This window comes from Equus asinus, chromosome 10, assembly GCF_041296235.1.
Source record: "Equus asinus isolate D_3611 breed Donkey chromosome 10, EquAss-T2T_v2, whole genome shotgun sequence".
Taxonomy (NCBI): Eukaryota; Metazoa; Chordata; class Mammalia; order Perissodactyla; family Equidae; genus Equus; species Equus asinus.
This window is the reverse complement of record NC_091799.1, coordinates 104,623,487-104,651,281: the sequence shown is the minus strand read 5'-3', so window position 1 is coordinate 104,651,281 and position 27,795 is coordinate 104,623,487. Positions and strand designations below refer to the sequence as shown.

The 27,795-nt window shown below is 51.1% G+C and overlaps 1 protein-coding gene across 3 annotated transcripts in view; it reads left to right on the top strand.

The window, feature by feature from the left end:
- The window catches only part of ADAMTS16 (ADAM metallopeptidase with thrombospondin type 1 motif 16), a 156,080-nt gene extending 129,383 nt beyond the window's left edge, over positions 1-26,697 (top strand). For all 3 annotated transcript variants that reach the window (XM_044779502.2, XM_014828468.3, XM_044779500.2), the window contains exons 19-23: positions 10,499-10,700; positions 10,872-11,066; positions 12,994-13,218; positions 24,464-24,611; positions 25,412-26,697. In XM_044779502.2, the coding sequence (XP_044635437.1) occupies positions 10,499-10,700; positions 10,872-11,066; positions 12,994-13,218; positions 24,464-24,611; positions 25,412-25,527 (886 nt within the window). In that variant the 3' untranslated portion in view covers positions 25,528-26,697. The remainder of the gene's footprint in view (positions 1-10,498; positions 10,701-10,871; positions 11,067-12,993; positions 13,219-24,463; positions 24,612-25,411) is intronic.
- Positions 26,698-27,795: the final 1,098 nt, after the last annotated feature.

The window sequence follows — 27,795 nt, the reverse complement described above, 5'->3', positions numbered from 1 at the left end:
GAGCCCACTGCCATGGCCGTAGTCAGGCCACCAGCATCTCACCCTTGCAAGCGTGGAAGCTTCCAGTCAGCTTTCCTACCACCAGGCTAGCTCCCTCCGTCTCTCATCCATTCTGCAATGGCCATGATCTTTCTAAAATACGAAGCTAGTGTAGACGCTCCTCTATGTCAAGCCTCCCATGCCTGTCCACTGTCGCGTGCTTGGAAGCCGGATCCAATCGCGTGGCCTCCAGGATCCTCTAGGGCCAGTCCCTTCAAGTGCTGTGTCCTCTCAGCCCCATCACTGCCATGCAGAGCTTCCCTCTGGCCTTGTCATCACCGGCCCTCTCACCTCGGCTTTCTGTGGGGCCCGTCTTAGTGCTCAGCCCCTCTTGGGGTGTGTCTGTCCATCTCTTCTCACAGCCGTTCTTGAAGACCCCCAAGGCCCCAGGCTGAGCCTGGCTGAGGGCGCCTGCCTGATGTGCCTGGTGTGCCCAGCCCACAGGCTGCACAGCCGTGTTCGGTACAGGGATACCGCACATTCACCTACTCACTTCAAAGAAGTGGATGCACCAAATGGAGTGAGAGCGGCACACACAGCACGTCACAGGAATGCGAGGCTGTGAGCCACCCTGTGAGCCTGTGGTCCAGGGCTCGAGGGAGGAAGCAGGACTGAAGGGTGATGTCCAGGATGCGAAAAGTTCGTGGGAAGAGGCCTCTGAGGGCGTCAGTGTTTAGCTGTCTTATGTCTAAGGCGCAGTTCCTTCCAGGGTTTCTGATGCTGGCAGTGCACACATTCTTAGCTCAATGAGTGTGAAATTTCAACCTAAAGACAATTAGGAACAGTTGCCTCTTGTGGCTGTTTCTTCTCAATTTCCTTTCTCGTCTCCTTCACTCAAGTCCTTTGTGCGAGGAGAAAATACTCAGGGGCCCTCCTGATCAGGATGAGGCCCACAGGCCTGTCCTTCCTGCTCCTTCCCTTTGTCCACAAAATGGCCTCTCTCGTCCCTTTAAGACATGGGATTCCAACGGTGATGGAGATCTTGCTATCTGCATTGCGATTCCTCCTGCTGAGCTGGTCAGAAAGGAGCTGACCAAAGAGAGCCAGCAGCCCAGGAGCAGGAACAAGGGGAGGCCCCCAGGCAGGGGCATTGAGTGCTAGAACAGGGGTTCCCCAAGGTCCTGGGGACACGTGGCGTCCCTGCCTCCTTCCTTCTCATGACCTTCCAAGGTGCCTGCATGAAGCTGAGCTTACGGTGCTTCCCTTATAGTTAGGATTGTAAATGTTACGAAGGCTGGTTCACAATGGGGCAGGACTGCAAATTGAAGGCGAAAGCAGCCGTCATAGGTACCTGGAGAGAATAAATAAGTTCTTAGGCATAGACCTAAGTGAAGAGACTCGGCGCTAGAGGTTGGACTCTTTCCCCTGGCCCGGATGTTTGCTCACCCACGGCCCCTTCTTGGCCCTGAGAGCCAAGGCACCCTTCCTCGGGGCTTTGCCGGTACTCCGTGCCTCGTACTCTCTGCACTCAGTAAGTACTTGTGGAGGAAGGCAAGAGAACAGCAACACGGCGTGTTCCCCAGGTGGTGAGCGGGTTTCCCAGGAAACAGCAAGGGCACGGATTTCAGATGGTACAGGGGCACGTTTGCATTAACACAGAACATAATTCTTGGCACAGATGGGAGACTGGCCTTTATCAGGCCAAACCCAGGAGCAAGGGGCCAGCGCAGAGGCAGTTTGGATGAGGAGTGACCAAGATCTTGTATTAGTCCAGGTTCTTCAAACAAACAGAACCACTAGGGTGTGCATGTGCAAGTGTGTGTGTGTGTGTGTGTGTGTGGAGAGAGATTTTAAGGAATTGACCCATGTAGTTATGTATGGTGGAGGCTGGCAAGTCCAAAGTCTGCAGATAGGCCAACAGGCTGGAGACCCACAGTTGATGCTGTAGTTCAAGTGTAAAGCTTGTCTGCTGGCAGAATTCCCTCTTCTTCTGGGGAAGGTCAGTCTTTTTCTATTAAGGCTTTCACACCTGATTGGATAAAGCCCACCCACACTGTGGAGAGCAATCTGCTTTAATCAAACTCCACTCGAATTTAAATGTGAACCTCATCTAAAAAATACCATCACAGCTACATCTAGGATCATGTTTCACCAAATATCTGGGGACCGTGGCCCAGCTAAGTGGACACATAGAATGAACTGTCACAGACCCGGCTTCATCAGATGTACAGGAGGATGCAGCTTTGCTGAAGAATCAGGAAGTAGAATCTGTGATTTGGGGAGATGTGGGAAGGGCTGGAGGAAGGAAGCCAGGAGGGGGTTCCACTCCCTGAAATAGGGACACAGGGCAGAGGGGGCGAAGATGGGGACTGCTGGCTCCAGGGTCCTGTCACACATCAGATGGAGATGCTCTGAGAGCAGTGGCTTTACAGGTGAGGAGTTCAGCAGGGAGGATCCAGGGTTCTCTCCAGATGGAAGAGAAGCTCATGTTCAACCCACTAGTGATGAAAGTAGATTAAGGGAGAAATAATGTAAACACACACACACACACCTTGAACTTTTATTTTCACTAAAAATACACAAATGTGCATCTATTTCTTAGTTCTTTTAGTTGTGACCAAAGCTTATTTTGAGTAGGGATCTGCTTATTAAAGATCTAAGTTGATTATTTGCATAAAATCTGCCCGCTATCTAGGACATCCAGTTTGAGTTTCTTTAAAGAAGGTTCAAACTTGTCCCATTCAACCAAGTACAAAATCATTTTACATTTTTAATGTTTTCTGCCTAGTTTACTTTGGTCTCAGCCACGCCTGAGCTGACAGAAGTTCCCCTTAACGACTGATCTTTACTGAGTCATTCCAAAGATTCGACCTGGTTTTCATAGAAACAAGCTTCTCGATTTTCATGCTTATGTTTCATGGAGCTACACCAAATTTAATTATATTACATAATTCCAATAACAAGTTCGTTTGGCAGAAGCAGATTTGAGTGCAGGCTCAGCTGGTTCCATGTGTGTCCACGTGTCGCCGGTGGCCACAGAAGGATGCTGACAACCTTGGGCAAGGCTGGCCCCCACCCCACCCAGTGCTCAGCATGATGTGGGAGGCGGCTGGGATGTTTTGCCAAGAGAGTGGAGGGGCCCAGTGAGTCTGACAGGTCAGTTCAGAATGAGTAAAGAAGAGAGCTGCTCATGGGGCTGGAAATGAACCAGTGGCAGGGAGGAGCCCATCCAGGCGGCATGTCTGGTGTCCAGAGAAGAACTGAGCAGATGTAGAGGGCCCCCAGGGCAGAAACCGATCCAGGGAGGATCCTACCGCTTTCCCCTCTGGAGGGCAGAAAACTGAGGAGGCTCATGTAGGAAGCTATATGGCCCTGCCCAGTGGGAAAACAACTGTCTGCCTGGGGGTAGGGTGGTATAAGGGATTTTTGTAACCTAAATGGTGTCCCCTGTTCTGAATACATCTATTATCACAATCTTCCATGTCCAAGCAAAACATAAGGTTACAAAGACTTTGCACCATGGAACCGTCCTCGGATAGGAATGTCTCCCCAGCTCTAAAGTTGGGTGTTGGGAGGCTTGGAAGAGCGTCAGTATTGGACACAGTTACCTTTATTCTCAGAGCTCTTTATTTCAATGTTGGAAGGGTCCCTGTGCGAGGAGCAGCTCTGGGCCCTCCCAGCTCCTCAGCCACTTTGGTTCCCGAGTGGTCTTTCTTTGGGAAGGAGCCTAAGCTTACATGACTTTGCAGTCCCCCAAGCTCCGGCGCTGGGGCGGGGGCTATAAGGCTGCTCCAGAGCACCGTCTTTAAAACCAGGAGGACTTCACACAGCCAGGTCCACGGAGGAGCCTGAGTGGGCTTTTCTGATTTGCTAATGACAAGGAATGAAGGTGTGTGCCTTCCTGTGGAAGAACCTATTCGCCAGGCTTCCCCTCTGGTTCTTTACTGGCACGGGCTAGTGCTCATAAGAGCTAAAAAATGACATGAGTACAACTTTGTATTAATACGAGGGTGGGAGCGAGGGCAGTTCCCAACTGCAGGACCCTGGACTGTCCTGAAGAGCACAATGTTGCATTTCTTAGAGTCAGCTTCCCAGCTCTGCTGGTCATCTTGGCCACCAGGCTAGGAAGGGGAAGGCTTTGTAAAAAGTTCAGATTTTTGATCCCCAACCCCAGATTTGTGATTCCTGTGGAAAGGAGGAGAGACCAGGAATGCGTCGGTGTTTGAGAGCCCCACCAGCCAGCTGTGGTCTGGGAAACAGTCTTAGCCACAGACCAGAGTCCTCTCAGCCTGTTGTTACTAGCCTCAGGCATGAGAATTTGGGATGTTAAACCTGGTAAAGTGGAGAGAGGCATCTCCTATGCATTCAGTCCTCAATTTCAGTTGCATCTGGTCTAAATTGCTCATTTGCCCACTTGTATGTAGTTATCACCCCAGTATTTTCTACTCCGTAACAAAGGCATTTGTAATATAGACAGTTGGCTCAATGGTTGGATACTGAATGGGTATGGAAGACGAGCAGGAGGGAGCCGCCCTCCCCACATTGAAGTCCAGTGATGAGAAAGACTTTCAGTCTTTGGAATAGAGTAGGGATGAATTCTGAGAACAGCACTTGGGGGCAATTCCTGCCCCCTCCTCTTTGCATCTCCACTCCCTCAGTGACTGTCCTTGCTTCCTGGAGCTCAGACCCACACGTAAGACACGGCTGCGAAAGCCCATCATTTCTGAAGTCCTTCCAAGCTCTAACCCTCAGCCTTCTTTTTTCCAATTTTCCGTGGCAACTGGATAGAGGGTCAGCTTCACCATGGACCAGGACTTCATTGTCATGTAGAATCTAATGATTTTCCTTTTACCTTTTATGAGCTAGAGTTTTTCTTTTGAGTTAAAAGATACAATCACCCTCAGTGGGCTGCAGAGAGAAGAACCTTCAGATGAAGGACTTCTGCTGAAACAGGGAATTATTAAGGCTGTTTGCGACAGTGAAGTCAGTTTCTTTGGTTTGCATGTCCCTCCTAATTTCATTTACCCTGTCTTTCCCCGTGTAAATGAGAGCTCTATGGATCTTATTGATTCTTCTTAAGATAACATCTTAGGATAGTGAGACAGGAAAATCTGGTAAAAATGGCATGCTGAACCCTAAGTAATAAAAATTTCCATTCCTTTGGCTTCTCGTCGCCCATAAAATTAACACCCCCAGCGCCTCCTTTTGGGGGAGCTTTTGCTGCCCTTCAGTTGGCTTTGGATGATTCAGCAAAGAAACGCAGCGTGTAAAAATGAAAACAATTCCGTACCTGTGTCTGGCTCCTTATAAATCTCTCCTTCAGTTTTACAAGTTGGATAAAGTGTTTTCGACTTTTAAGGCGGAACAAAGTGAAGTAACTGTCAAGTTGCAGCTTCAAAGTGCTGATGGCCCGGGCCTGCATTCCTCATCTGGGTCTCCTGTTCTCTGAAGTCCCGCCCCTGTCCTTGCCAACCAGTCGTCGGTAGTGGACTTTCGGCTCTGAGTTGAAAATCCGGGCCAGTCCCTGGCATTGCCCCTAGAAGGATGCGTCCAGCAGATAGTCAGAGGGTCATTTCCTGCCCAAGCGGTGTCCAGAACATCCAGGCAAACAGACTGCAGTGGAGGGCAATGAGTGAGTGTTGTGTTCAGACCATTGCTGTCGTTCCCTAATGCACTTGCTACTGGACTTGAGAAGGAAGGAGACTATGCGCATTGCTCCCGAAGGTAGCGCTTGTGGGCAGGTGTGGTCTGTTTGTCCAATAACTCTGGCTGTAACAACACTGTTCACTCACATTTGATTACCGAGATCATTGGCCCTTTCCGAGCTGGCCTTCTGCCTCTGAACTTGCCTGGACTGTAGCTGGCACTCTGTGATACTGATGAAACATCCTTTGACATAGACCAATAATAAATCACCAAATCAGCAGACTGGGCAGGCCAGCTAATGGGCCACGGCCATCTGCCAGGTGGGCTCAGGAAGTCAGTTTCTCTCCTTCCTCGTCTTCCCAAGTTCTTGGCCTCAGCTGTCAGCGTACAGCCTGCCTGCATGCTTTAACTTATTTTTTCCCTATAGAAAAGGCAGATTTTTCAAACTGGCGTCTGTTTATTGTTGGATATGTATTGTTATCTTTAAAACATCTCATTTAGAAGAAAAGTGTGGTGGATCTCAGATTACTTGCACATGTGAAGGTGCTTTAGTTTCATATGAAGACAAGGTCCTTCTGTCTTCAAAAATCATGTGACACCCATCCCATCGGACCACAAGGCAGCCACCATAACTCCTGGGACAGTGACGATTGAGCGTGTGAGTGTCCATGTTTATAGCCACAAAGGTCTTTAAAGATGACTTAGGAAAGTAAAAGTGGATGGCTTGATTCAGAACAGCCTACCTGAAAGTTGTGACAGATGCACTGACATGTAGAAGTCGTGTGCACCCCGTCTGACTGACGTAGAGGAACCCCTCACAGTTAACGCTGTGCTTTATCGCCGTCTCACTGTGTCCAGCCGCACCTCCCTGAACTGAATCCAGCCGTGACTACCTGATATTTATGATGGCCTTCTCATAGGTTTGTGTCGCGACGCGGCGTCTGCCCTGTCGTTATTCCGTGTGTTCACTGAGTTGTGAAAGACTACTCTCCAGAAGATGGAGAGCGGCTCCTGAAAAGAGAACGAGGGAGCGCAGTTAGTCTTGAAACTTCAAAGAGAATAAGCAGAAAAAAGAAACTGAAACTAGATTCTAAAATGAAGCTCGCACTGATCTGCTCTTTGAGAGACTGACTGGTGCTAAGTCCCGGCCAGCTCTTGGCTGCTCTGGGTGGGCTCAGCTGTAAGCAGCAGGCACTGGTCCACGCGAGTGAGTGGCCTCTGAGTCTGAATAGTAGTTCCAGTACTGGGGCTGCCTGGCTGGTCCTTCATGACAAGGTATTTTATTAAAGCTAAGTACCCTTGCTAAGAATTTGCATTAAATGATCAAAAAAAATTATTGTTTTATAAATGGAGAGGGGAAAGTCATTTTATTAAGAAATAACTCATGACTGTTGACAATTAGGGATACGGAATATTGAACAAATGGTGCTAGGAAATCCTGCCTACAGTGTTGAGTGACAGCCACCTGTCCTGGCAGCACTGAGAGCCATAAAGGTGTGCCCGCAAGGGCAGCCCTCAGCCTGGGGAAGTACCACAGTGGCTGGTGGCTGAGTCCTCCAGGTCCCGCCTGGGAAGCCTGGCTGATTTGAGTAATACCAGCCACCTGCTTTGTTCCAACTTGTGGACCTAGGAAACACAAAACAAAGTGGGACAAGATGACCACTGGGTGGCTGCCAGACACACCTCTCTTCTGCTCAGGGAACCTCAGATATCAGCACAGAAGCGTGCGTGGATTTTGACTCTTTCATGAGCTGAAATCAAGATGTTTCCCCAGAGCTCTGCCTGTGAAACAAAACAGACACTTGGCGTTTCCAGATGCCATGTGAATAATCTTTGTTTAGGAGGGTTTCTTAATGATGTGCCGTTAGGAGAAGGGCAGAGAATGGATCACCCCAGTTGGAATAGCTTAAGATGGTGGAGACAGAGGACCTAACGAGGCAATGTGAAAAGCCCGAGCGCCGCCAAGGCGTCTTTGCAGCCCCAGAGTGGACACACCAATTATAATTTATAAGGCTGCGGGGTAGAAAAAGCAAATGTAAGAAATGGGAGGAAACAGAAGAACAACAGAAAAGCAGCCAAAAGGCTCCAAATGCAGAATCATCGCAGCTGTGAGGCCAAAAACCAACGTCGCATAGCCGTGATACATAATATACATGGTATAATGTGAAATAAAAACCACTGATCTTGATGACACTGAAAAATGGAAGCATTTCCACTGTCAGTATGGAACAATTCCCACAAACCTGCCATAGTTTCTTTTTAGGTGAATACAACTTGGCTTTACTGTTTTTTATAATTTTCTTAGAAACATAATAGAATCTGTTCAGGAGAAACACTTGGTATAAAATAGTTCAAGGCTTCTACAAACAAAAGTAAGTCAAACTCTCACGTTACAACTCCGCTTAAAGGTGCGCCAAGCCATAGGGCAGGGCTGCTGGTAGCCCTGGGCTGGGCCTTCCTTTTCCCATCCGGGAAGCATCGTCAATCTCCTCTCCTTTTTCCACCACCTAAATATCCTTAGAACCTTCACAAGAGTCCAAAACTTGCCTCTAAAATTACTTGGGCCATGGACTCCTCTGAGGACTTAAGGAAAAGTCCTGGGCATTTTGCTCAGAAATCTTGACAGGCAGGGCATACCGAGAACCGGCACGATGTCAAGGCGCCCATGGATCTCGTGGAGCATGGAACCCAATCCATTTTGCCTTTGTTTCCTGAGCCAGCTATTCACATACCTTGGTCCATACCGTGAAGACTACAGACTCTGGAAATATGTTTACAAAGACTTTGCATGTAAGAAAAATGCTTGTTTTAGACATTGAATTTTTTAAATGCCGAATTTAAAAGTTGCATATACTGCCTGCCCTCAACCATGTTAAAAAAAAAATATTGACACACACAGACACACCCACAGACACACCCACCGAAAGCACCAGACGCAGATCTGAGGAACTAATTACAGTGGCTATCTCTGGGCAGTTTCTGTCCTCTCTTTCCGTCTCTCGCTGTGCAACTCAGCTCACGCACTTCACTCCTCACAAAGCCTCTCCAATTGGTAACGGGTGTTTCGAGAGGCACCGCATGAGCTCTTGACCAAACATCTGGCTGCTGCCGAGGCACCTCAGCCCAAGTATGACCATCGGGCTGCAGTGTGGGGGACAGGATGAACCTCACGAAGCAAAGGATGAGCCGGGGCATCTTCGCAAATCTTGTTTTACTTCAAGATTCAGGAGAAAATCATTGTTATATTAACTCATACTCGGGACTGCTGTGGAGCAGAAGACAGAACGTTCCTCTCTGGGCTCCCCTGGAGTCCCCCCTCACAGACTTAGCCTCACAGGCAGTTCCCCTGGCTCTGCTGCCCCTGAGTGACCCCATCATGACCCTCGCTGGCATCCCGGAAACTTGGCGAGGCGACAGCGTGGCTGGCAGCCATGCTTCTCCCTGCAGGATGGTCAGGCTGTGCCATCTGAAGAAGGAAGATCATGGCTTCGCCTTTGCCTTCAATGCTGTTTGTGCACAACCACTAGGGTGGAGCCCCTTGGGCCCCAACGTTTTCCACAGGATTTTCAGTTTTTACTGAAATGCCCCAAACAGGAAGACAAATATGAGTGAAAACCATCAAGTCCTCTTAGAGTCCAAAGACTGTCTCCTGGAGGCAGCCCAAAGCCTTACCAGCCGAACGAGTCCTCCTCCCTGGACCACATTCCACCTCCTGGCTCTCTCCTGCCTTGGATGCCCCCTCCTCCCCCAAGTGTGTGCCTCACGCTCTCCTCTAGGTGGACTTGTGCACAGCCAGCCAATGGCTTTGTAGACATCCTCAGGCTTATCTGAGAGCAATTGGGCTGAGCCTGGACCCAGCTCCATCCAACGTCCATCATCTGCCAACATACACATCGACAAGGGAGACTTTCATAACCAGAGAAGAAAACAAGTTGCTTTGAAAAATTACATTCTCGAACATCAACAGCTGCCAACAAATTAGAAGAAAGATGAGCAGACACTATTAGCCTCCTATGGGAAGATATCCCCTTTGAAGTCATCATGCAAAAAAAGATTTTTTGTCCCGCTGAATCTGATAAAGCCTCTACATCCAACCACTAAATTACAGGAAGTACAGAGGACAGAGGAACATGCTAAGTGATACCACAGAGCCGTAATTTGCAAAATCCTGTAATCAGCAAAAAAAGCCGTGGAGACTCAGTGAGGTGAGCAATCCTTCCATAATAAATACATTGAATAGAAAAATAAATGAGATTAAGGAAGAAGCTATAGGCTAAAAGAGAAGAAAGACACATCAGCCAACTGCAGAGTGTGGGCTTTATTTGGATTCTGATTCAAACAAACAGATTAAATTGTGACATTTGTGACACAATTGGGAACGAAACACTGAATATTTAATGATATTAAGGGATTGTAGTTAATTCTTTAGATGTCATAATGGTATTGCGGTTATGTTAGAAAAACAAAGAATCCTTATCTTTCAGAGATGTATACTGAAATATTTATATGTCTGGAATTTGTTTCAACATTCTATAGGGGTTGGGGGCATAAACTGATAATCCTTGAAGTTGGTCGGATGGGGACAGGGAGGCCTTTATTTTTGTATTTTGAAATTTTCCATTTAGAAAAAAGAGGGAAAACAGACACGCTGTGAATACAGATAAAAGCCAGGGGTGGGGAAGAATGGCCATCAGGAAAGCTGACCCAGGAAGTGGAAGCAGCCGCTCAGAGAGCCCTCTCTGGTGACTAGAAATAACTATGTGCACGCAGCCTGCAGATGGGAAATAATGGGGCCGCTGCCTCCACAGACACAGCCTCCTCTCCTGGAGCGGTGGCGCTGTCCCTCACAGCAGGTCTCTCTGTCCTCTCCCAGTTGGTCCGTGGGGAACTGGAGCGCCTGCAGCCGGACGTGTGGCGGGGGCACCCAGAGCCGACCGGTGCACTGCACACGGCGGGCACACTACAAGTCGGAAAGGGTCTCGGCCAGCCTGTGTCCGCAGCCTGTGCCCTCCAGCCGACAGGCCTGCCACTCTCAGAGCTGCCCGCCCGCCTGGAGCACCGGGCCCTGGGCCGAGGTAACTCAGGCACAGTTAACATGGGGTGCGGCCGTGGGGCCCCCGTGGGATACAGAGCTGGATCCTCACCAGGCCTTGCAGGGTCCATGGGCTGGAACACACACACCCACCTCCCCCAGCACGGTCCAACTCATTCCTTGCTGGGAGCCGACGCTCGCTCTTTCTGTGCAGTGCTCGCGAACCTGCGGGAAGGGATGGAGGAAGAGGTCCGTGGTCTGTAAGAGCACCAACCCCTCTGCCAGGGCGCAGCTGCTGCCTGACACCGGCTGCACCTCGGAGCCCAAGCCCAGGGCTCACGAAGCCTGTCTGCTTAAGCGCTGCCACAAGCACAAGAAGCTGCAGTGGCTTGTGTCGGCCTGGTCCCAGGTAGGTGCCTGGTCCAGAGGGAATGGGTCCACCAGCTCTCTCCTTGGGCCTGCCTCTCCCAGCTTTGTTTCACTGCTGCCTGCTCCTCTTCCTCCGTCTCGGGTCCCCCCACCCCAGCTTCAGGCCGCCCTTCTGGGCTTCAGTCAACCTCCTGGCCTCCTGGCACTCCATTCCTCCAAGTCTTCCTTTCGGGATTGTGTCCTTCAAGCATCTCCCCCAGGGGCATCCACGCAGTCATCACCCAATCAGTGTTGAGCAGAGGACGAGTGGGCAAACAGGATGCGAGGTGAGCGTAGTGGGCATTCATCAGGCCGTCAGTGGGGTGGTGGGGACCCTCCTAAGCCCAGAGCAGCTGCAGCAGTTTCCCCAGAAGTGCCTACCTGGCGTAGAGTGGGAGAAAGGTGGATCACCCTGAGAAGAGGCAGAGGACTCGCTTCCTGAGACAGGAGACAGGTGTCCTTAGCAGCCTTCACGTTTGGAGAGGAAACCACTCATGCTGGGTTTGCTGGAATGGATGCCTGTTCTGCTGAAGGCTGGGAAGCCCCCTCTATTTGCACTATTCCAGGGCTGTCCTGGCCCTGCTGTGATGGGATGAACACTTGGAAACGTGAGTTTGAAGTGTTAAAGGTTTCGGGCCTCGCTTTGGCCCGAGTGATGGCCGGGACACCACATGAGGGTACAGACAGAGCTACCACCTCTACCCGGCACAGACTCCCACACTGGGAAGGGGGCATTGGGATAGCCCAGCCCCCTCCATGGGTGCAGCATGCACGAGGGGCTGCCTGAGGGGCATGCGAGAAGTTCCTTAATCAGGGGGTGAATCAGCTCAGAGGTCTAGTCATCAGTAAGGCCCTAAAGGACATCAGAAAGCTAAAATCCACAGAATGACAGCAGCACCCCACCAGGTGGGACCCATCTGAAGGGGGTATTGAGAGACCTCCTCCGTAACCCCAGAGGGGGACATCTGCATTTACACACACACATCCCTCAGAGCTTCTCTCTTAGGCACAAACCCCAACAAGCACCAAGAGGAGTCTTCCATCTCTGTCTCCATCTCGGCACCAGGCACACCCAGAGCACACCTGTGAGCCCAAGCACGCGAGTGTGAGGCCAGACCCTGGGCAGGCGTTGCCACCTGCAGACACTTCAGCCCAGACGGAATCCCCCATCAGGCTCACCGTCACCCATACTCCCCAGTCCGGGGCAGCCAGCCAGGCACCAGGACCTCTGTCCGAGACCCCGGGAGCCCGGCCTGGTGGTACAACAGTGTACCTTGCCTCCTGTGTCCTTCCTGCTCCACAGGTGGCGGCAGTGGCCTCTGCCTGGCCCACTGGCTGCCCGGGGCCCAAGGCACATGCCAGGGGCCCTGCAGCGGTGACAGCTCTGGCTTGGAGCGTGCCAGGGCGGGGCGAGGATGGATGTGCTCTCTGTGGGTGCTTGCTGTCTCCGCGGGCAGCACTCAACTTTCTGGGGAGGATTGTGAGCTCTGGGTTTCTTCTGCCTGCCCCTGTGTTAGGGGCCAGCAGCGTGCTGCAGTTGGGTGGTGTCAGTCCACGGAGATATGGGGTTGACCTCATGTCCTTGTGTATTACATTTCAGTGCATTCTAATATCAGTTACAGCCCAGTATTTTAATTTCCAAGTGAAATGATATCTTGAGAATTACTCCCTTCATGGTTTCTGACTGCCCTGCCCTTACTTATGCCCCGAAGTGCTGGGCCACTATGACCTCAAGATCCTCCTTTTTTTATGACAGATACTGTAATGCCTTTTTAAAGTGCCAAGGTCCAATAAATTTCATTGAATGTTTACACATATCAATGTCCAAGCTGATATAATTGCAACACATTTGGACTTCATGATTTCGTAAAAGAGACACTTACCATGGAAGAAATATTTTCCACTCACGTCTTTTGTTTTCTTTTTAGTGCTCTGCTACGTGTGAAAGAGGAACACAGAAGAGATTCTTAAAATGTGCTGAAAAGTACATTTCTGGGAAGTACCGAGAGCTGGCCTCAAAGAAGTGCCTGCACTTGCCGCCGCCCACCCTGGAGCTGGAACGCGCCTGCGCCCTGTTTCCCTGCCCCCGGCAGCCCGGGCTCGCAGCCGCAGGCCCCTCGCGGCCCGGCTGGTTCGCCTCGGCCTGGTCCCAGGTAGGGGGTTCCGCGTGGCTGGAGAGCGCGGGCGGTGCCCCTGCGCCGGCGGTGGCCACGGGCTTAGGGGGGCAAGTTTCTGCGATGGTATACCTCCAAACCACTGAGCCGGTTCTAGACCCTTCTCGCCAGTGTGTGCGCGAGCCCGAGTTCCTGGGGTCTGGAGTGGCTTTCCGAGGTGATTTCCGAATGCTACCGAATCTTTAGGGCGCGTGTGTTTTGTTCTAAATCGCCACCCAGTTAAGTGTGGGAGAATACAGTGGTTTCGTTAAAAGCTGGATGGGTGTGCATGGGGAAGAAATATGAGATCAGGAATAAGGAGGTGGTCCTGAGATTAGACGAGGTCCACCAGGAAACTGCGCGAGGGAGAATGGGGGTTGAGCCGCCCCAGAACCATCACGTCCTGCCTGGGCCCTCGGAAGAGCCCACCCAGGCCCAGTGGGGTCTGCGGGATTTGTCTTGGGGCCTCCGTGTCCCGGCTCCTCCTTCCGCACTTCCTTGAGTCTGAGGAAGAAGTCTGCTCTTGCTGCGGTTAAGTGCCCTCCTTCCTTTCTGTTCCTGCTTTGGGGTCCCCACGCTGCGCTCCGCGCCCCTCTCTGCCACGATTCTGCTTCTCTGCCCTGTTTCTGATTCCTCCCTGTCCGGGGTCAACACCCTCACTCCTCCTGTTCGCGCTGGTATTTCTGCTCGCAGCTCAGGGTGGACCCAGGCCTGGGGTCTTAAACCATTCCGGCGGGCCAAACCCTGAGCGCCCGCACTGCTTGCCCCTGCCCAGGAGGGGGCGCTTTGCCTTGATTGGTCCCTGTAGAGGGTGAGGAGCATTTTCTGTCTTTCTAATCTCTTGGCCAGGGATCCAGCCGCTTTCTCATTTGCACAGTGGCAGCCTCGTCTCTGATTCTCTCCTTGTCTCTGAAGAGATGAAGGCAGAAGGAAACAGAGGGAAGGAGAGCGATGGAGAGTGCGGTGGTGCCCAGCCTCTCTGTGTCCCACTCTGCTGAGCCCATCTCGCAGATGATCCTCATGCTGTCACCCTCTGAGTGTAGTTTTGGCTTCCCAGTGCTGTGATGCGCAGGAGTAAAGGCAGCCACAACAGCTAACACAACTGTTGAGACCCCCCAGGTGCCAGCAGTGTTCTAAGCATTGTTGGGCTCCTAACTCAGTATCCCTCCCAGGGGCCCCATCAGGGAGGTAACATTATCACCCCCATTTCACAGATGAGGAAACTGAGGCACAGAGCTGTGAGAAGGAGAAGATGCCCAGCTCAGTGGTGCCCACGTGTCATGTGATTTCGGCCAATACTCACCATGTCTTCTTCCTTTGTTCCTCCCAATGGTCCTGCCACCTCAGCCAGGCCCCACCTATGCCCTGCTTGGTCCCAGCCTGCTCTGGGCAACAGAAACGGTTCCTGAGTGAGGGCAGCATAGCAAAGACCAGGCCAGAGCCCATTGTTATCGTGGGCACATGGCAGAATGTTGGTTTTTAGGAAGCAAATGGAAATGATGGCGTAAATGGTCAGGTGCTTCTGGTTTCCCCCTCAGAGAACACCTTGTTCCTTGGCTAGGGCTTCATAACTACATCAGGTGACATTTGCTCCAGTACATGCCAGGTGAAATCCTGCGTTCATCAGATGCACAAGAGCATCTCCCCGTCAAGATGCCCTCATCACAAAGGAACGTCTCAGGGCCCACAAGGGGACCTTCACTGATTCCACTGGTTGATCCCAAGGACCATTGGGCTGATGTCTGTCCTCTGTCACTTTCTAAGGAAGTTTCCCAGGTCTTTGTCTCTCTTCAAAAATATTTCCCAAAAGGTCTTCCAAGTGTGTGGTGCTGTAGGAATGACCCAGGCAGTAGCATATGGCCCAACCTTCGCTGCCTACAACATCGTCCCTGCCTGGAGAGTGACTACATGTCTTATCTGCCTGTTCGCCCACTCAGTCTTCCTGCCAAACCTTTCCTGGGAGTCTGCACTGGATGGGGTTGCTCTGAGCTCTCAGCATGACCAGCCCGTCCCATGGAGAGTGGGGGCACCCTCCCAGGGAGCATGCTCACACCCCAAGCTCACCAAGGGGGAGGCCCCCAGCGTCCTGTGTTAAAAGGAAGCACAAATGGCTTCAGCGGCCCGGAGTTGGCCGGTTCGGATCCTGGGCACAGACCTACACACCGCTCATCAAGCCATGCTGTGGCAGCATCCCACATAGAATAACTAGAGTGACCTACAGCTAGGATATACAACTTTGTACTGGGGCTTTGAGGAGGAAAAAAAAAAAAATAAAAGGAAGATTGGCAACAGATGTTAGCTCAGGGCCAATCTTCCTCACAAAAAAAGCATACCTTACAAAAAAAGGAAACACGGACAGAAAACAGTCTCCGGAGTGGAGACGCGTTCCACCCCGGATCGCGTGCTCTCAGTCCTTCAGCCTGGTGAGGAGTCAGAGGTCACAGCTGCCCACCTGGACATGAGCTGCTTGAAAGCAGATATGATCACACAATAACCATCGGGACCGAAGTTCACCCAGAGATGGCGTTGTGGCAAGCGCTATGCTAAGTGTTTTACATGTGTATTCGATATATTTGCATGTGTGTATATACATATGTACATATACACATATTATATAAATATGGCCCCTAGTGCCTACCTGGACACCTGGTCCATACGAAGCATTCAGGGAATGTTTGCTGGCTGTGTGAATTTTAAAGGAGAAACAAATTCAAGGAGTGTGTCAAGCCAGCTGCTTCCCGTCCTTATTTAGAGAACTTTCCTCTCCCATACAGACAGGCAAAGACACACTTGGCTCAGGGCTTTTGTTTTCATCATCCGTCTATGTTGCATGCTCTATTGAGAGACCCATGAGTAGGGACATCATCCTGAAAAACCAAAGACAGCCCTTGCTCCCCAGCCACACGCCTCCTCCTTGCGTGCCCAGGGCTCAAGTTGAAACACACACCCCCATCTCATGTGCCCGGCATGCGGCAGGCTAGAGCGTATGTTTCTGGTCATCAGGGATCTCCCCAAGTCTGTGTACCTGATGGGATGAGGGAGGAGAGCTCCCTCCCAAGAGGGCAGGGGAATGTCGCCAGACAACCTCATAAAGAGCCGTCCACGGTTCACTTCCCGGTCAGGCTGCTGGGCCCCTTCCCCCACAGAAATGAGTGAGTTGAGTTTGATTTGGGTAAGTTTTTATTAAGGATTTGAAGAATTGCTGCTATTGACCTGCCATCTGGCCACTGCACAGACAAGGCGGCCCTTGTCTGCACCACCTGTCCTGGAAAGGACATCGATGTCCAGTACTGGAAATCAGTGCTCACAGGGGCAGATGCTTGCTGAGTGTGCCAGCCAGGATGGAGGCATAAGAAGTGACCAGGAGCTTGAGCTGAGTGACGCAGTGAAAACACAGGAGCTTAGCTAGACTGGACCATTGGCGCCCAACTTGGACTGGCTCTCCCACCCCTTGAGTCCCCTCAGGTGTTTCCTCGTCCTCGAGGCATGAGCCTGTTTCCACCCGGGAGACCTCATCCATGCTTTACAGCCCATCTTTAATCCCTCCTGGCACAAAACCCCTTTCCCAAGGCCCCTTCAGCCTGCGGCCACATGTCGCTCCTCTCAAGAGGTCGCCTCACCATGTCTCATCGATGCTGTCCTGCACTGAACAGTGTCCCCAAAACTCATGTCCACCCAGAACCTCAGAATGTGGCCTTATTGGGAAATAGGGCCTTTGCAGATGTAATTAGTTAGGATGAGGTCATCCTGGATTAGAGCAGAACTTAAACCCAATGGCTGGTGTCCTTCAAGGCCATGTGAAGACAGACTCACACAGGGGAGAGAGGCCATTAGATGACAGAGGCAGATGTGGAGCAATGCAGCTACAAGCCACGAACGCCAAGGACTGTCGGCAGCCACCAGACTCTGGGAAAGACGCAAACAGATCCGCCCTGGGAATCTCCAGAAGGAGCCGACTCTACCCAGATCTTGATTGCAGACTCCCGGCCTCCCGAACCGTGAGAGCTGCTTCTGGTGCTTTACGGCACCCGGTTTGTGGTCATCTGTCACAAGAGCCCCAGGCAACTAATACAGGTGGTTGTTTGTGTCCTTGTCCCATTGCGTTTTTTCCCGACCCCCAGAGAATGAGGTCCCGGTTGGCACGGGCACGAGGACCAAGGACTGTGGGCAGGTGAACAAAAAGAGTTGAATCTGACGATGCAGTAGTGCCTGCCCCCACTGGGACTTCTCTAGCAGGAGGAATGGGGGCCTCTGAGGGGAGACCTCAAGGCCTGTGCGTCGCAGTCCCCGGATGCCAGGAATGGCTGAGAGGTGACGGTGAGGGGCTCTCTGGCTTGTTCATTCCTCACTCTCCTGACTCCCCACAGAGCACGTAACGCCAGCTATGCATCCTCTCCCCTCAGGGGTGCCTACCACCAGCACCTGTAATTAGCAATCCTCTCAGGAAACCCCAGCCTTCAATAGGAACCTGAAAGGAACAAATTTGACAGAGCAAGAATTGCTCAGTTATTATTTTTATCTAAACCCAAAGGAAACAGAGAAATACTTAGAACCAACTTAATCCATCATGGAATCTTTTTTCAATATTAGCTAAAATTTTATGCAAATAAAACCAGTTCAAAATCCCCTCTAAGTGTCGCCACCACTTCGTTCTGTTGGAGCTCTGGCTGTGTACGTATGAGCCCAGGGTTGGCTAGTTATCAGTAAGCTTCTTAAAAATCCGTGCCCTCTGGTGCCTCTGCCTTATTCCCAGTCCCAGTCTCTGAGCTCTGAAGAAGGAAACCAGACCCTCAGACGGTGGTGGGAAGAGACCCTCCACCAGGGCTACATGCTGCCCCCTCCTGGTGTTCCAGCGCCACTTTATCGTCAATCCCCATGTAGCGTTTTCATTTAGAAATATATGAACTTCTCCCCAAAAGGTATTCAAATTAAAAATAATTCACATTATTAGAGCAGGTGACACTTGAACTATATCCTTTTCCAGCATTTCCTATTTTAAATAGACCGGAAGTATCAGGAGATACACCCTTTTCCCAGGTGAGCCCCTGTGACTTTCTTCTGAGCGCCCAGTCTTCCCAGCAGGATGGAGCCGTGGAAGGGCGAGGGAGGTGAGTCCAGGTGTTTCTGGGGCAGATGTTTGCTTTCTCTGTCCTTTGAGAAGTGTGGGTCGGAGACAAATGGAGGCGGTTTCCCAAGACCATTGTCCCTCTGTCAACAGGGAAGCTCGCTCTGTCCCTTGGCCTCTGCTGCCAGGCCATTGTTCACCCTACTCTCCTTAATCCAGAGACTTCAGGAAAATTTAGAAACAGAAAAACAAGGTTTATCATTATTGAATTTAAACTAAAACTTAGAACCTAAAATACATCTTTCATAGCTTTCACCAGTCTGAAATATTCAATCTGTTTGTCTAATAAGTCATTTTTATCATAAGCTGCCTGAAGTTTTTACCCAGTGTGATTCATCTATTATATTCTGAGACCGTAACTTTTTAGGAGTAATAACTCAAAGGGCTATGTTTGTCATAAGCACTTGTACCCAGGACTCTGTGACCCCAAACTGTGGGAAATTGTTGGGCCATAATGAATGGCCAGTGCCTGGCTGAACTTCACCCCCAGACAAGTTTATTCTTGTAGCAGTTGAAAGGTCATGGTTTCTATTATGTGATCTGCAGGGTTTCTGTTGATTTAAATGGTTTTGCTGATCGTTGTGTTGAATGGCGTGTTGCCTGGTAGGACCGACTTAAATCATTTGGGTTGTTTGGTCTTAGCGAGGGGTGGTTCACATGCTATTTTGGTTTGGGAATGGCTTCAGTGTGAACACCTGTTGGGCTGTCTGCTTCTACGTGAGAGACGGGGGTATATCCTCAGTGCTGGGATGTGAGGGCCCTGGCTTATTCTGTGTTCTTCACCAGAACTACTCACAAATTGACCTGGAAACCCACACACTCTGAGGGGTGAGGAGCCATGTCACAGACAGTCAATATGGTTTTCCACCATGGAAATTATGACTACAGTTGTATCCAAGTTGTATCAAATGCACACGCACACGGGCATGCCATGCCCACACATATACAAGGCATGTACACACACAGAATGCATAGAGACTTCAGCAGGCTGGGACTGGGTAAATATGTTTGGTCCATTAGTGGGTGCTGCCCTGCACCCTCATAGCCAGTTCTCCACCCCCAATAATTCACTGCTGAATCCACCTCATCGTCTTCCAATTATGAGCGATGCACAGGAAAACCAGAACCGTCTTGCTGATGCTGATGGATGAGGTCGCAGTACTTGCTGCCTGAGTTGGAAGAGTTTGTATTTGTAGCTGATTAAATTTGTACAGAAATTTACAGCCCCATTTATGAGTAGAGCAAAAGTTGTAATGATAAGGCCATCAAGGTTTGCACTACCCGTCCTGAACTGAGTAGACATTTGGTCTCTGGGAAGAGCCTCTCTGGGCAGAAGCTGCAGATGTGGGGAGATAGGACGCACCCACCGAGGTCCACGGGAGATGATAAAGAAACGGAGAAACTTCCAGGGGGCCTCCCAGTAGAGACCTCACAGGAGGAAAATGAAGGTGTGAAATCTTCGGCTCTCAGGCATTAAAGTGGGTTTGTTTACTTGCTGTTCTTGAGTTAGAGAGATGAACTTTGCCCTTCAGGGAGCCCCCTGGTTTTAATGGTTCCGGTGAATGTGAGGGGTGGAAATTTACCTTTGAATAAAGCCAACCAGAACATCAGCATCACTTAGAGATTGGCAGCCATCCCCTTCCACTAGCATGTTTCCACAAAAACCAATGACACAAAAAGAGAGTCGTCACTCTAATTTAAAACAGACCTCGAGGCAAACATTATTTAAAAATGCATCTCTTTGATTTTTTGGATAATGATCATCTATTTTTACCACTCCTCTATTCAGAGTTTATATAGTGCTTCTTACACAGGAGTGGCTAATCTTCCTAAAAATATGGAGATTGCTACCAAAACAAGAATATACAGAAGAAATTCAGAAAGGAGAGGTTTTTCATCATTTCAGCATTCTGGAAAATTGTGCTGAGTAGATGTCTTCAATTAGACTTCCTTGAAGTCTGGGGTTCCTGCAGCCTGCTCTTTCAGAGCGTGATGGTCAGAACAGTGGTCTCCCAGGTGAGGAAGGGGTGTGGTCAACTTTAAGAAGGTTGTTTAATCCTAGAATGGCAAAAGGACCCTACTCACCAACCTCAGGGGCCGTCCCCTGAATCCTGCAATCCCCTCATTGGACAGCCTCGCAAAGAGCCCCTGGCTCACCTTGAATGGCCTCAGGCCCTGGTGAAAGGAGACTTGAGCTGAACAGCTGAACAGCGAGAGGAAAAGAGAGGGGTTTTCTAAGGCCCTCGAAGGTCCTGGTAGCAGTGGAGTGACCAGCCCAAGGATGGCTCTTCAGAGCGCCCTCATGTTCCTGTTTACATTCTGCACCCACCACATGGAAACTGGAGCTGGCCTCATCACCCCTCCACAAACAGACACAGATTGACTCCCCGTCCCACAGGCTGGCTCATCCTGGCCCCTGGGAAGTTTTCACACCAGTAGGAGCCACAGACCTTGAAGAAACAGTCACAGGAATATGGCAGAACGACTGTGACAGTGCTATGAGGGGTCTAGCATAAGAGGAGAATTCCTCTAGAGTAGGGGGCCACTGGGGTCCTCTCCGAGGCTGTAATGGGACATTTAAACCAAGGCCCTGAGAGGTGAGCAGAAGTAGGCAAGGTGGGCGTGGGGGTGAGCGGGAGCAGTCCATGTAAGTAAAGGACCACAATGACCACCACAGCCACAGGTGGGAAGAGTTTCAGTCCCTTAACAAAAGGACTTGTGTAAAACTTCACAGTTGCGCCACATATTGGCTCTATGCACCACTTTTCTCAGATTTAGATGTGACTGAAGTCAGTTCCAAAAAGAAAGCAGAAGGAAAAGAAAAGCAAAACGGTCTTTGCCAATGCCCTTCTGAGCATCTAAAGCAGTGGTTCTGCAGGTGTGGCCCAACCACGGCACCGGCAGCAGTGTGGTTAGAAACGCAGGTTCTGGGGCTGGCCCCCTGGCCAAGTGATTAAGTTCGCGCGCTCCGCTGCAGTAGCCCAGGGTTTCGCTGGTTCGGATCCCGGGCACGGACATGGCACCGCTCATTAGGCCACGTTGAGGCAGCGTCCCACATGCCACAACTAGAAGGACCTGAAACTAAGATATGTAACTATATACTGGGGGGATTTGGGGATATAAAGCAGAAAAAAACCAAAACCAAACAAAACAAAAACATTGGCAACAGTTGTTAGCTCAGGTGCCAATCTTTAAAATAAAAATAAATACAGGTTCTCAGGTTCCAGCCCAGACCTGCGGTTTGAGGTTTGAGGTTTGGGGTGGGTTCCAGCAGCCTGTTTTAATAAGTCTGCAGGGGATCCGAATGCACGCTCAAGTTTGAGAACCACTGATCTGGACGTGGAGCCAACAGCAGGGGGGTCTAAAGACATGGCCACAGCAGATGTCACTGCCCGGGTTGATGACTAAGTGCAGGTGCAGCTCACCGTCACCGCACAGTGCGCTGGCCTCCTCTGTCCCGCCATCATAGGAAGTTATCTAAGATGCTCAGGTTAAGCCGGGTAAAGCTGAGGAAGACGCCCTAAGCTTTGACTTCCAGGTCCCAGTTCTAGACTCTCTTTTCACTGAGCATCACTTTTCCCAAAGATGTTGGTCCTATGACTTGCCCACCACACTTGCTGGCCTCCTGGCCCTCCAGACCCTCCAACCCCCCGGTCTTCACCCACGAGTCTACATGGTTGTCAAGGGCTGCCGGTGATTCTTAGGATCAGTCTGTCTGCAAATCGCAGGTCCACTGGAGGATCTGCAATGTGAATTCTCAACACCCCTGCTGACTTTTAAGTCATTGTGTTTGTGATATTGATGAACAACTCGCCTTCTTTTTCCTTCCTGGGAAGAAAAGAGAATAAAATTTTTCAGGTTTCTCCCTTTACTTCCATCTCCTAGTGCATCACTGGCTTTATCAATGCAACATCTTGGTTCTTCCAGCTTACATGAAGCAATGCAAACTTTGAGGAATTTGGAGGCTTTTTTCCCCAAAAAAATGTTTTTCTCACAAGGAATTTTAGAACTGTCTAGACCAGGGCTTCTCAAACTTGGTGTGCATATGAATCATGGGGGACTGTGCAGATTGTGGGGCAGAGTCCAGGGGAGGCAGGGATGCTGAGAGTCGGCGCTGTTAACAGACTCCCAGCCAATGCCCGGGCTGCAGGTCCAAGGATGGCGGTTTGAGTCGGGATGTTCTTAAGTACCCTGAGGAAGGGGCAAGTCCCTGTGTTCACTGCTCAGTGTCTAGTGCCTAGATCAGGGCCTGGTACATGGGAGGTGAGTGATTCCTATTTGTGAACAAATGAATCAATGACGAAAAGAATCCAACCACCTCTTAATTATTTTGGCACTGTTTAAGTGATGACAGATGGTGGCTGGAGCTCTTGATTTCTAACTGAGGCGCAATATCATTAGCAAGAATGGAATTCTGCCCCAGCTGCTGCTGATGAAAGAAATTCAGCTCCTGGGGAGGAGTCACTGTCACCACCTGTGGATGGGACGGCGGGGGATGGGACCGGTGAGAACCTATAACTGCTGTGCCGGTGCAGCCCTCTCTCCTCAAGTTCTCAGCCCACAGTGTGAGCTGAGGGAGAGTCTGAGTCAAAGCACAGAGGCCAGAATGTGGGTCTGCTGGAATGTTCCGAAAGATGCAATAGATGGTGGGAGCGTCTGGCTTTGTCGTGGATGGGCCTGGTGATTCAGGAATCAGACATGAATCTGCCCACAACAGTGTTTTTTCCTAGTTGCTATAATTGTATGTTGAAACTGAATTATTGGCGACTTTTACTGAAGTTGGTTTTGAACAGAAGGGGGTAAGCCATACAGAAATGTTCCAGACCCACATGCTTATCAGCTGAAGCCCTGCATTTTCATCTCAGGCCCAACCATCCTTTACCTAAAGAGGGAAAAAGAAGAAAGGACAACCCCTTCAGCTCGTGATTTTTCGGGACTCTTTGTTTTCAGCTTCTCTCCTCTCGAGGAACAAAGATGTTTTACTTGCTCCATCACCAAGTCCCTAGCCCAGGGGGTTAAAAAAGCCACTTCTAAAGGCTCTGATTGCAGCAGGTCCTGAGAAAGAAGCAGGGGAGCAGCTGGCTGCTCACTGGCAGGCTCATTTCAGCTGTGGAAAACCAGCCCCGAGGCTGCTGCCTTAACTTGCTCAAAGGGGGTCCTGGCACCCTGCCCTGTACATTTGGGCAAGCCGCCTGAGGCATGTATGTCCCCAGTGCTGCACAGCTTTAGCCTCGCCTTTTAATGCAACCGTTTACCACCTGGTGCTTACCCACCACGCACCAAGACATCCAAAATGCTATCTGACCCCATCTTCTCGCAGGTGCTTCTTAATTGCCTACATTCTTGACATTTTTGAACCATAGCCATATTTGAGCACAATTTACATAATTCAGTCTAGACTTCGAGAAGCTTTCTTTTTGGGCAGATTAACTGCTGTGGGTTTGGGTGCCTCTGTCTCTCTGATCGCCCGTCTCCAGATTTCTTGTCCACAGTGGATCTCAGACGGACCCACTCCTATATTCTGCGGTGTGTGCACCCGGCCAGCTAGTGAAAGATGATCTGACCCCCTGCCGCCATTCCTTCCTTCCCCAGCTGTGCTCTGCTCTTGTGCCTCAGAGCACTGGGGGCCTCCATGTCAGCAAATAACACCCCCAGGAGGGTGCAGGTGCACAGCCCAGGCAGCTAGTGTCCCCATCTCCAGGCACCCAGCGTCTGTGAACGTAGAGTCTAGAGGGGCTTAGTTTTATGCTGTCTCTGTGGCAGTTGGCTTGTCAGGCTTTCCCAGTCAGGAACACCAGAAAGGATGGCATGGTGATGGCATTCCAGGAAGGGCACTGTTTTCTTCACACCAGACCCACAGCCTGGCACCCCAGGGGACAACCCCAGGATTCCCAGATATGCGCCAATTTCCTTGTGTCCCTCAGACCATTAGTGACTCAAGAACATTCTAGACTTCCAGGCACTTCTCCCCTCAGTCCATACCTGGGATTGATCCGGAATCTAATCAGCCACCCACAGTCACAGAGAGAGACGGCCTTGAGGAGTCTGGGTGAAGGGGAATCTTGGGAGAGGGCGGAGGACGCGGCGCCTGGGTGACTGCTGTGTTTGTGTTTCCCACAGTGCACGGCCAGCTGCGGGGGCGGCGTGCAGACGAGGTCCGTGCAGTGCCTGGCAGGGGGCCGGCCGGCCCTGGGCTGCTTCGTGCACCAGAAGCCCTCAGCCTCCCTGGCCTGCAACACTCACTTCTGCCCCATTGCAGAGAAGAAAGGTGAGTGCCTGGAGCCCTCCACTGACCTTGGCATTTCTGGTGGGGCGGTCAAGTTTCTGGGTCTGTTCCTTAGAAGCCCCAAGGAGGTGGGGTGCCCTCTGGTTAGAGGGCCCTAGATTTCTGGCCTTGTGTCTGCTACGTATTTTCTCTCATTTCATCTCCCCCTCATTTTCCCATGAAATGGCCCACGGAGCAGACCCCTTGTTTCTCACACCTCCCCAGAAATGACATCAGAGCTGGTGAAATACGTCCAGCTCCAGGAAAGCATGAGTGCTTTTAAACTTCAGTGTTATTCACTATATTCAAAACAGGCAATTTTAAATAAAGCAGTCTTTTTTGCTCAGTTAAACAGAAGCCCACCTTATCCATTGGGCGCTCTCTAAACGCCATCCCTGTGCTCAGACTCGCACACGCCCCAGGCGTTGTTTGCAGACACCAGCAGCCTGTCTGTGGAGGCTTCTTGGAGAGGAAGTGGAGCTGGAGGAGGGCAGTGGCGGGCTCCATCAGAGTCTCAGACCGTGAGAGTTCAGTCAACAGAGGGCCCGTTGTCCTGGAGGGATGAGTGGTTAAGTGGGTGGGATTAGCGCAAAAAGAAGAAAATTCCAGTTCCGCAGGGATGTTCCAACAAGGGTCTCGTGAAAACAGCACGTTCCGCACGGACCCCTGTTACCTGAAGAGCCCCCTGGCCCCAGCAGCTTCAAGGCGATGACAAAGTCACCCCCTTGTGCTGAACAGAGTTCTTAGCTGGGGCATCAGACAGGCGCTGGGTTCGCAGACTAACCGGACCTTGCTGTTCCCAGACACCCTCTGCAGAGACCACTTCCCCTGGTGCGCCCTGGTGCCACAGCACGGCATGTGCAGCCACCCCTTCTACGGCGCGCGCTGCTGCCGGACGTGCTCCTCCTCCAACCTGTGAGCCGGTCCGGGCCGCGTCCAGGGCAGAGGAAATACTGTTTTCAGCACGACTGAGCTGTGCAGGCTCCATTGGAAGGCGTCCACGGAAGATCGGAGCCGGAGGAAGAAAAACTTTGTCAGGCTCTTTGACACGACTCTGTGTGTGTGTGTGTGAGTGAGTGTGTGTGCGTGCGAAGCGTGAGTCGGAACACATCCCCGTGTGCACACACACACGCCCTCATGTCAGGGTGAAGCATGGAGGCTGGAGCAGGGCCCGCTCTGCAGACCAGGAGCCGTGCTCAGAGCATTTGTATTTCGGCCACATGGAGTCAGAAAGACTGGCGGAGCAGACCTTGTTCAACGCTAAATGTGTGGTGCTTTGTAAAGCTGAGGAAAGGCTGTGAAATAAGGAACAAGTACCAAATATGGCCACTCAGCATCCCACCTTGGAGGCCCCGTCCCCAGGTCAGGAATAACGGCCTCCATCTGACCCAGAGGAGCAGGTGGCCAAGACAGCCCCAGGGCTGGGTCCCCAGGGCCGCCGCCTCCTGCCCCCGTGGCCCGAGTTTCTCTTCCCAGGGAGCTGGTACCACGCCAGGAGCCGGGCCTCGTCTCCGCGGGGCGCCTGACCTGCCGGGAGGAGCTGGACTCTGTCCTGATTCGAGACTTTGCCCCTGGGAACGGGAACTGTGACATCCCTGCCAATGTGCTCTGTCCCTTTCAGATGCACGTGCTGGAGGAGAGCATTCTCGGAGTGTATGTTTTATCCGTCTCAGTTATGCACAGTGACTGTTCCGCTTTAAACCCGTCCTTAACGCTGTTCTTTTTTAAACAACAGAATTTCAGGTTATACCAGAATTAGAGATCACTGGTTACACCAACCCTGCCTTCCTGATGAAGGGTAGCAGCTGGTCCCGCTGAGACAGACGTCAGCAGACATGATCACCTTAGGGCCCTTGTGTGTGTTGTGGGTTTTTTAAAATTTTTTTCCGTAAGTTTTGGTTGTTTTTGTAAGAGCCATTCAGTAAGAAGGCCAACAACGTCCCAGTGAAACGCCGCCCATTGGGCTCCAACATCCTCCTAGTTGGTGCTGCTTTCAACTCTCCTTTCCTGCGATGTAGCTCCAGTCAGAATGGGCACCTGGATATTTATATTTGCTGAAGTTTTATAATAAATTTTATATTGTACGGCGTGCTTCTGAACTGCTCGTGGTTCCTCACGGATTCGCTTCTGAGGTCCCAGGGCTGGTGTAGAGACTGGGGAACTGGCCTCAGAGAGAGAGAGAAACGGGGCTCTTGAATCTAGCAGAAAGTGCTGAAGGGGTCTGAGGAGAAAGTGCCCCCAAATGAGGTCCCAGAGAGGACAGCTGGTGACCGAGGATGGTGGCGGCCAGCATGGAGGTGGACAGGACCACTGGGGCCACCCAGCCAGATGACCCAGTTTTCTTCAGCTTCCACTGCAACCTGAGCCATGCAGGTGTGGCCTCTCTGGGTGGTGCCGCGATTAATTAAAAGGCACCCCCTGGCCCTGTGATCCTCGTTTCATTAGTCAGGGTTCTCTAGGGAAACAGAACCGAAAGGCTGTCTGTAGAGAGAGAAGGGGGGATTTATGAGGGAATTGGCTCACGTGACTGTGGGGGTTGGCGAGTCCGTAATCTGTAGGGCAGGCAGCAGCCTGGACTTTCAGATGGGAGTGGATGTGGCATCTTGAGGCTGAATTCCGCAGGGCAGTGGGCTGGAGACTCAGATAGGCAGTCTTGAGGCCAGATTCCTAATTCTCAGGAAAACCTCAGTGTTTGCTTTTATGACCTTCAGCTAATTGGTTGAGGCCCCCCCAACATTATGGAGGATAATCTCCTTTACTCAAAGTCTACTGATTTAAATGTTAACTGTTAATCACATCTAAAATATACCTTCACAGCGACATCAGGTCTGGTGTTTGACCACACAACTGGACATCAGAGCTAAGCCAAATTCACACATAAAACTAACCATCACACGTCTGCCCCTTGACCTGCACTAAACCAGCCCTAAATGGGGCCCCAAGAAAAGCTGCCACGGCTCCTGGGACTACGGTGGACACCTGCCCCGAGGAATATCAGCTGCCAGAAGTGCAGCTCCTGGCATGGTTGGCCCCACTCCCCCTCCCTGGCTTGCAGGTAGCACCAGCTCCCCATGTCGCACAGCAAGCCGACACCACCTCAGTGAGCACACAGGCCCACGTGCGTGGGAGATAACCCTGCTCCCACTTTATGGAGAGGAAGTTGATATAGAAAATATATGTGTCCTTT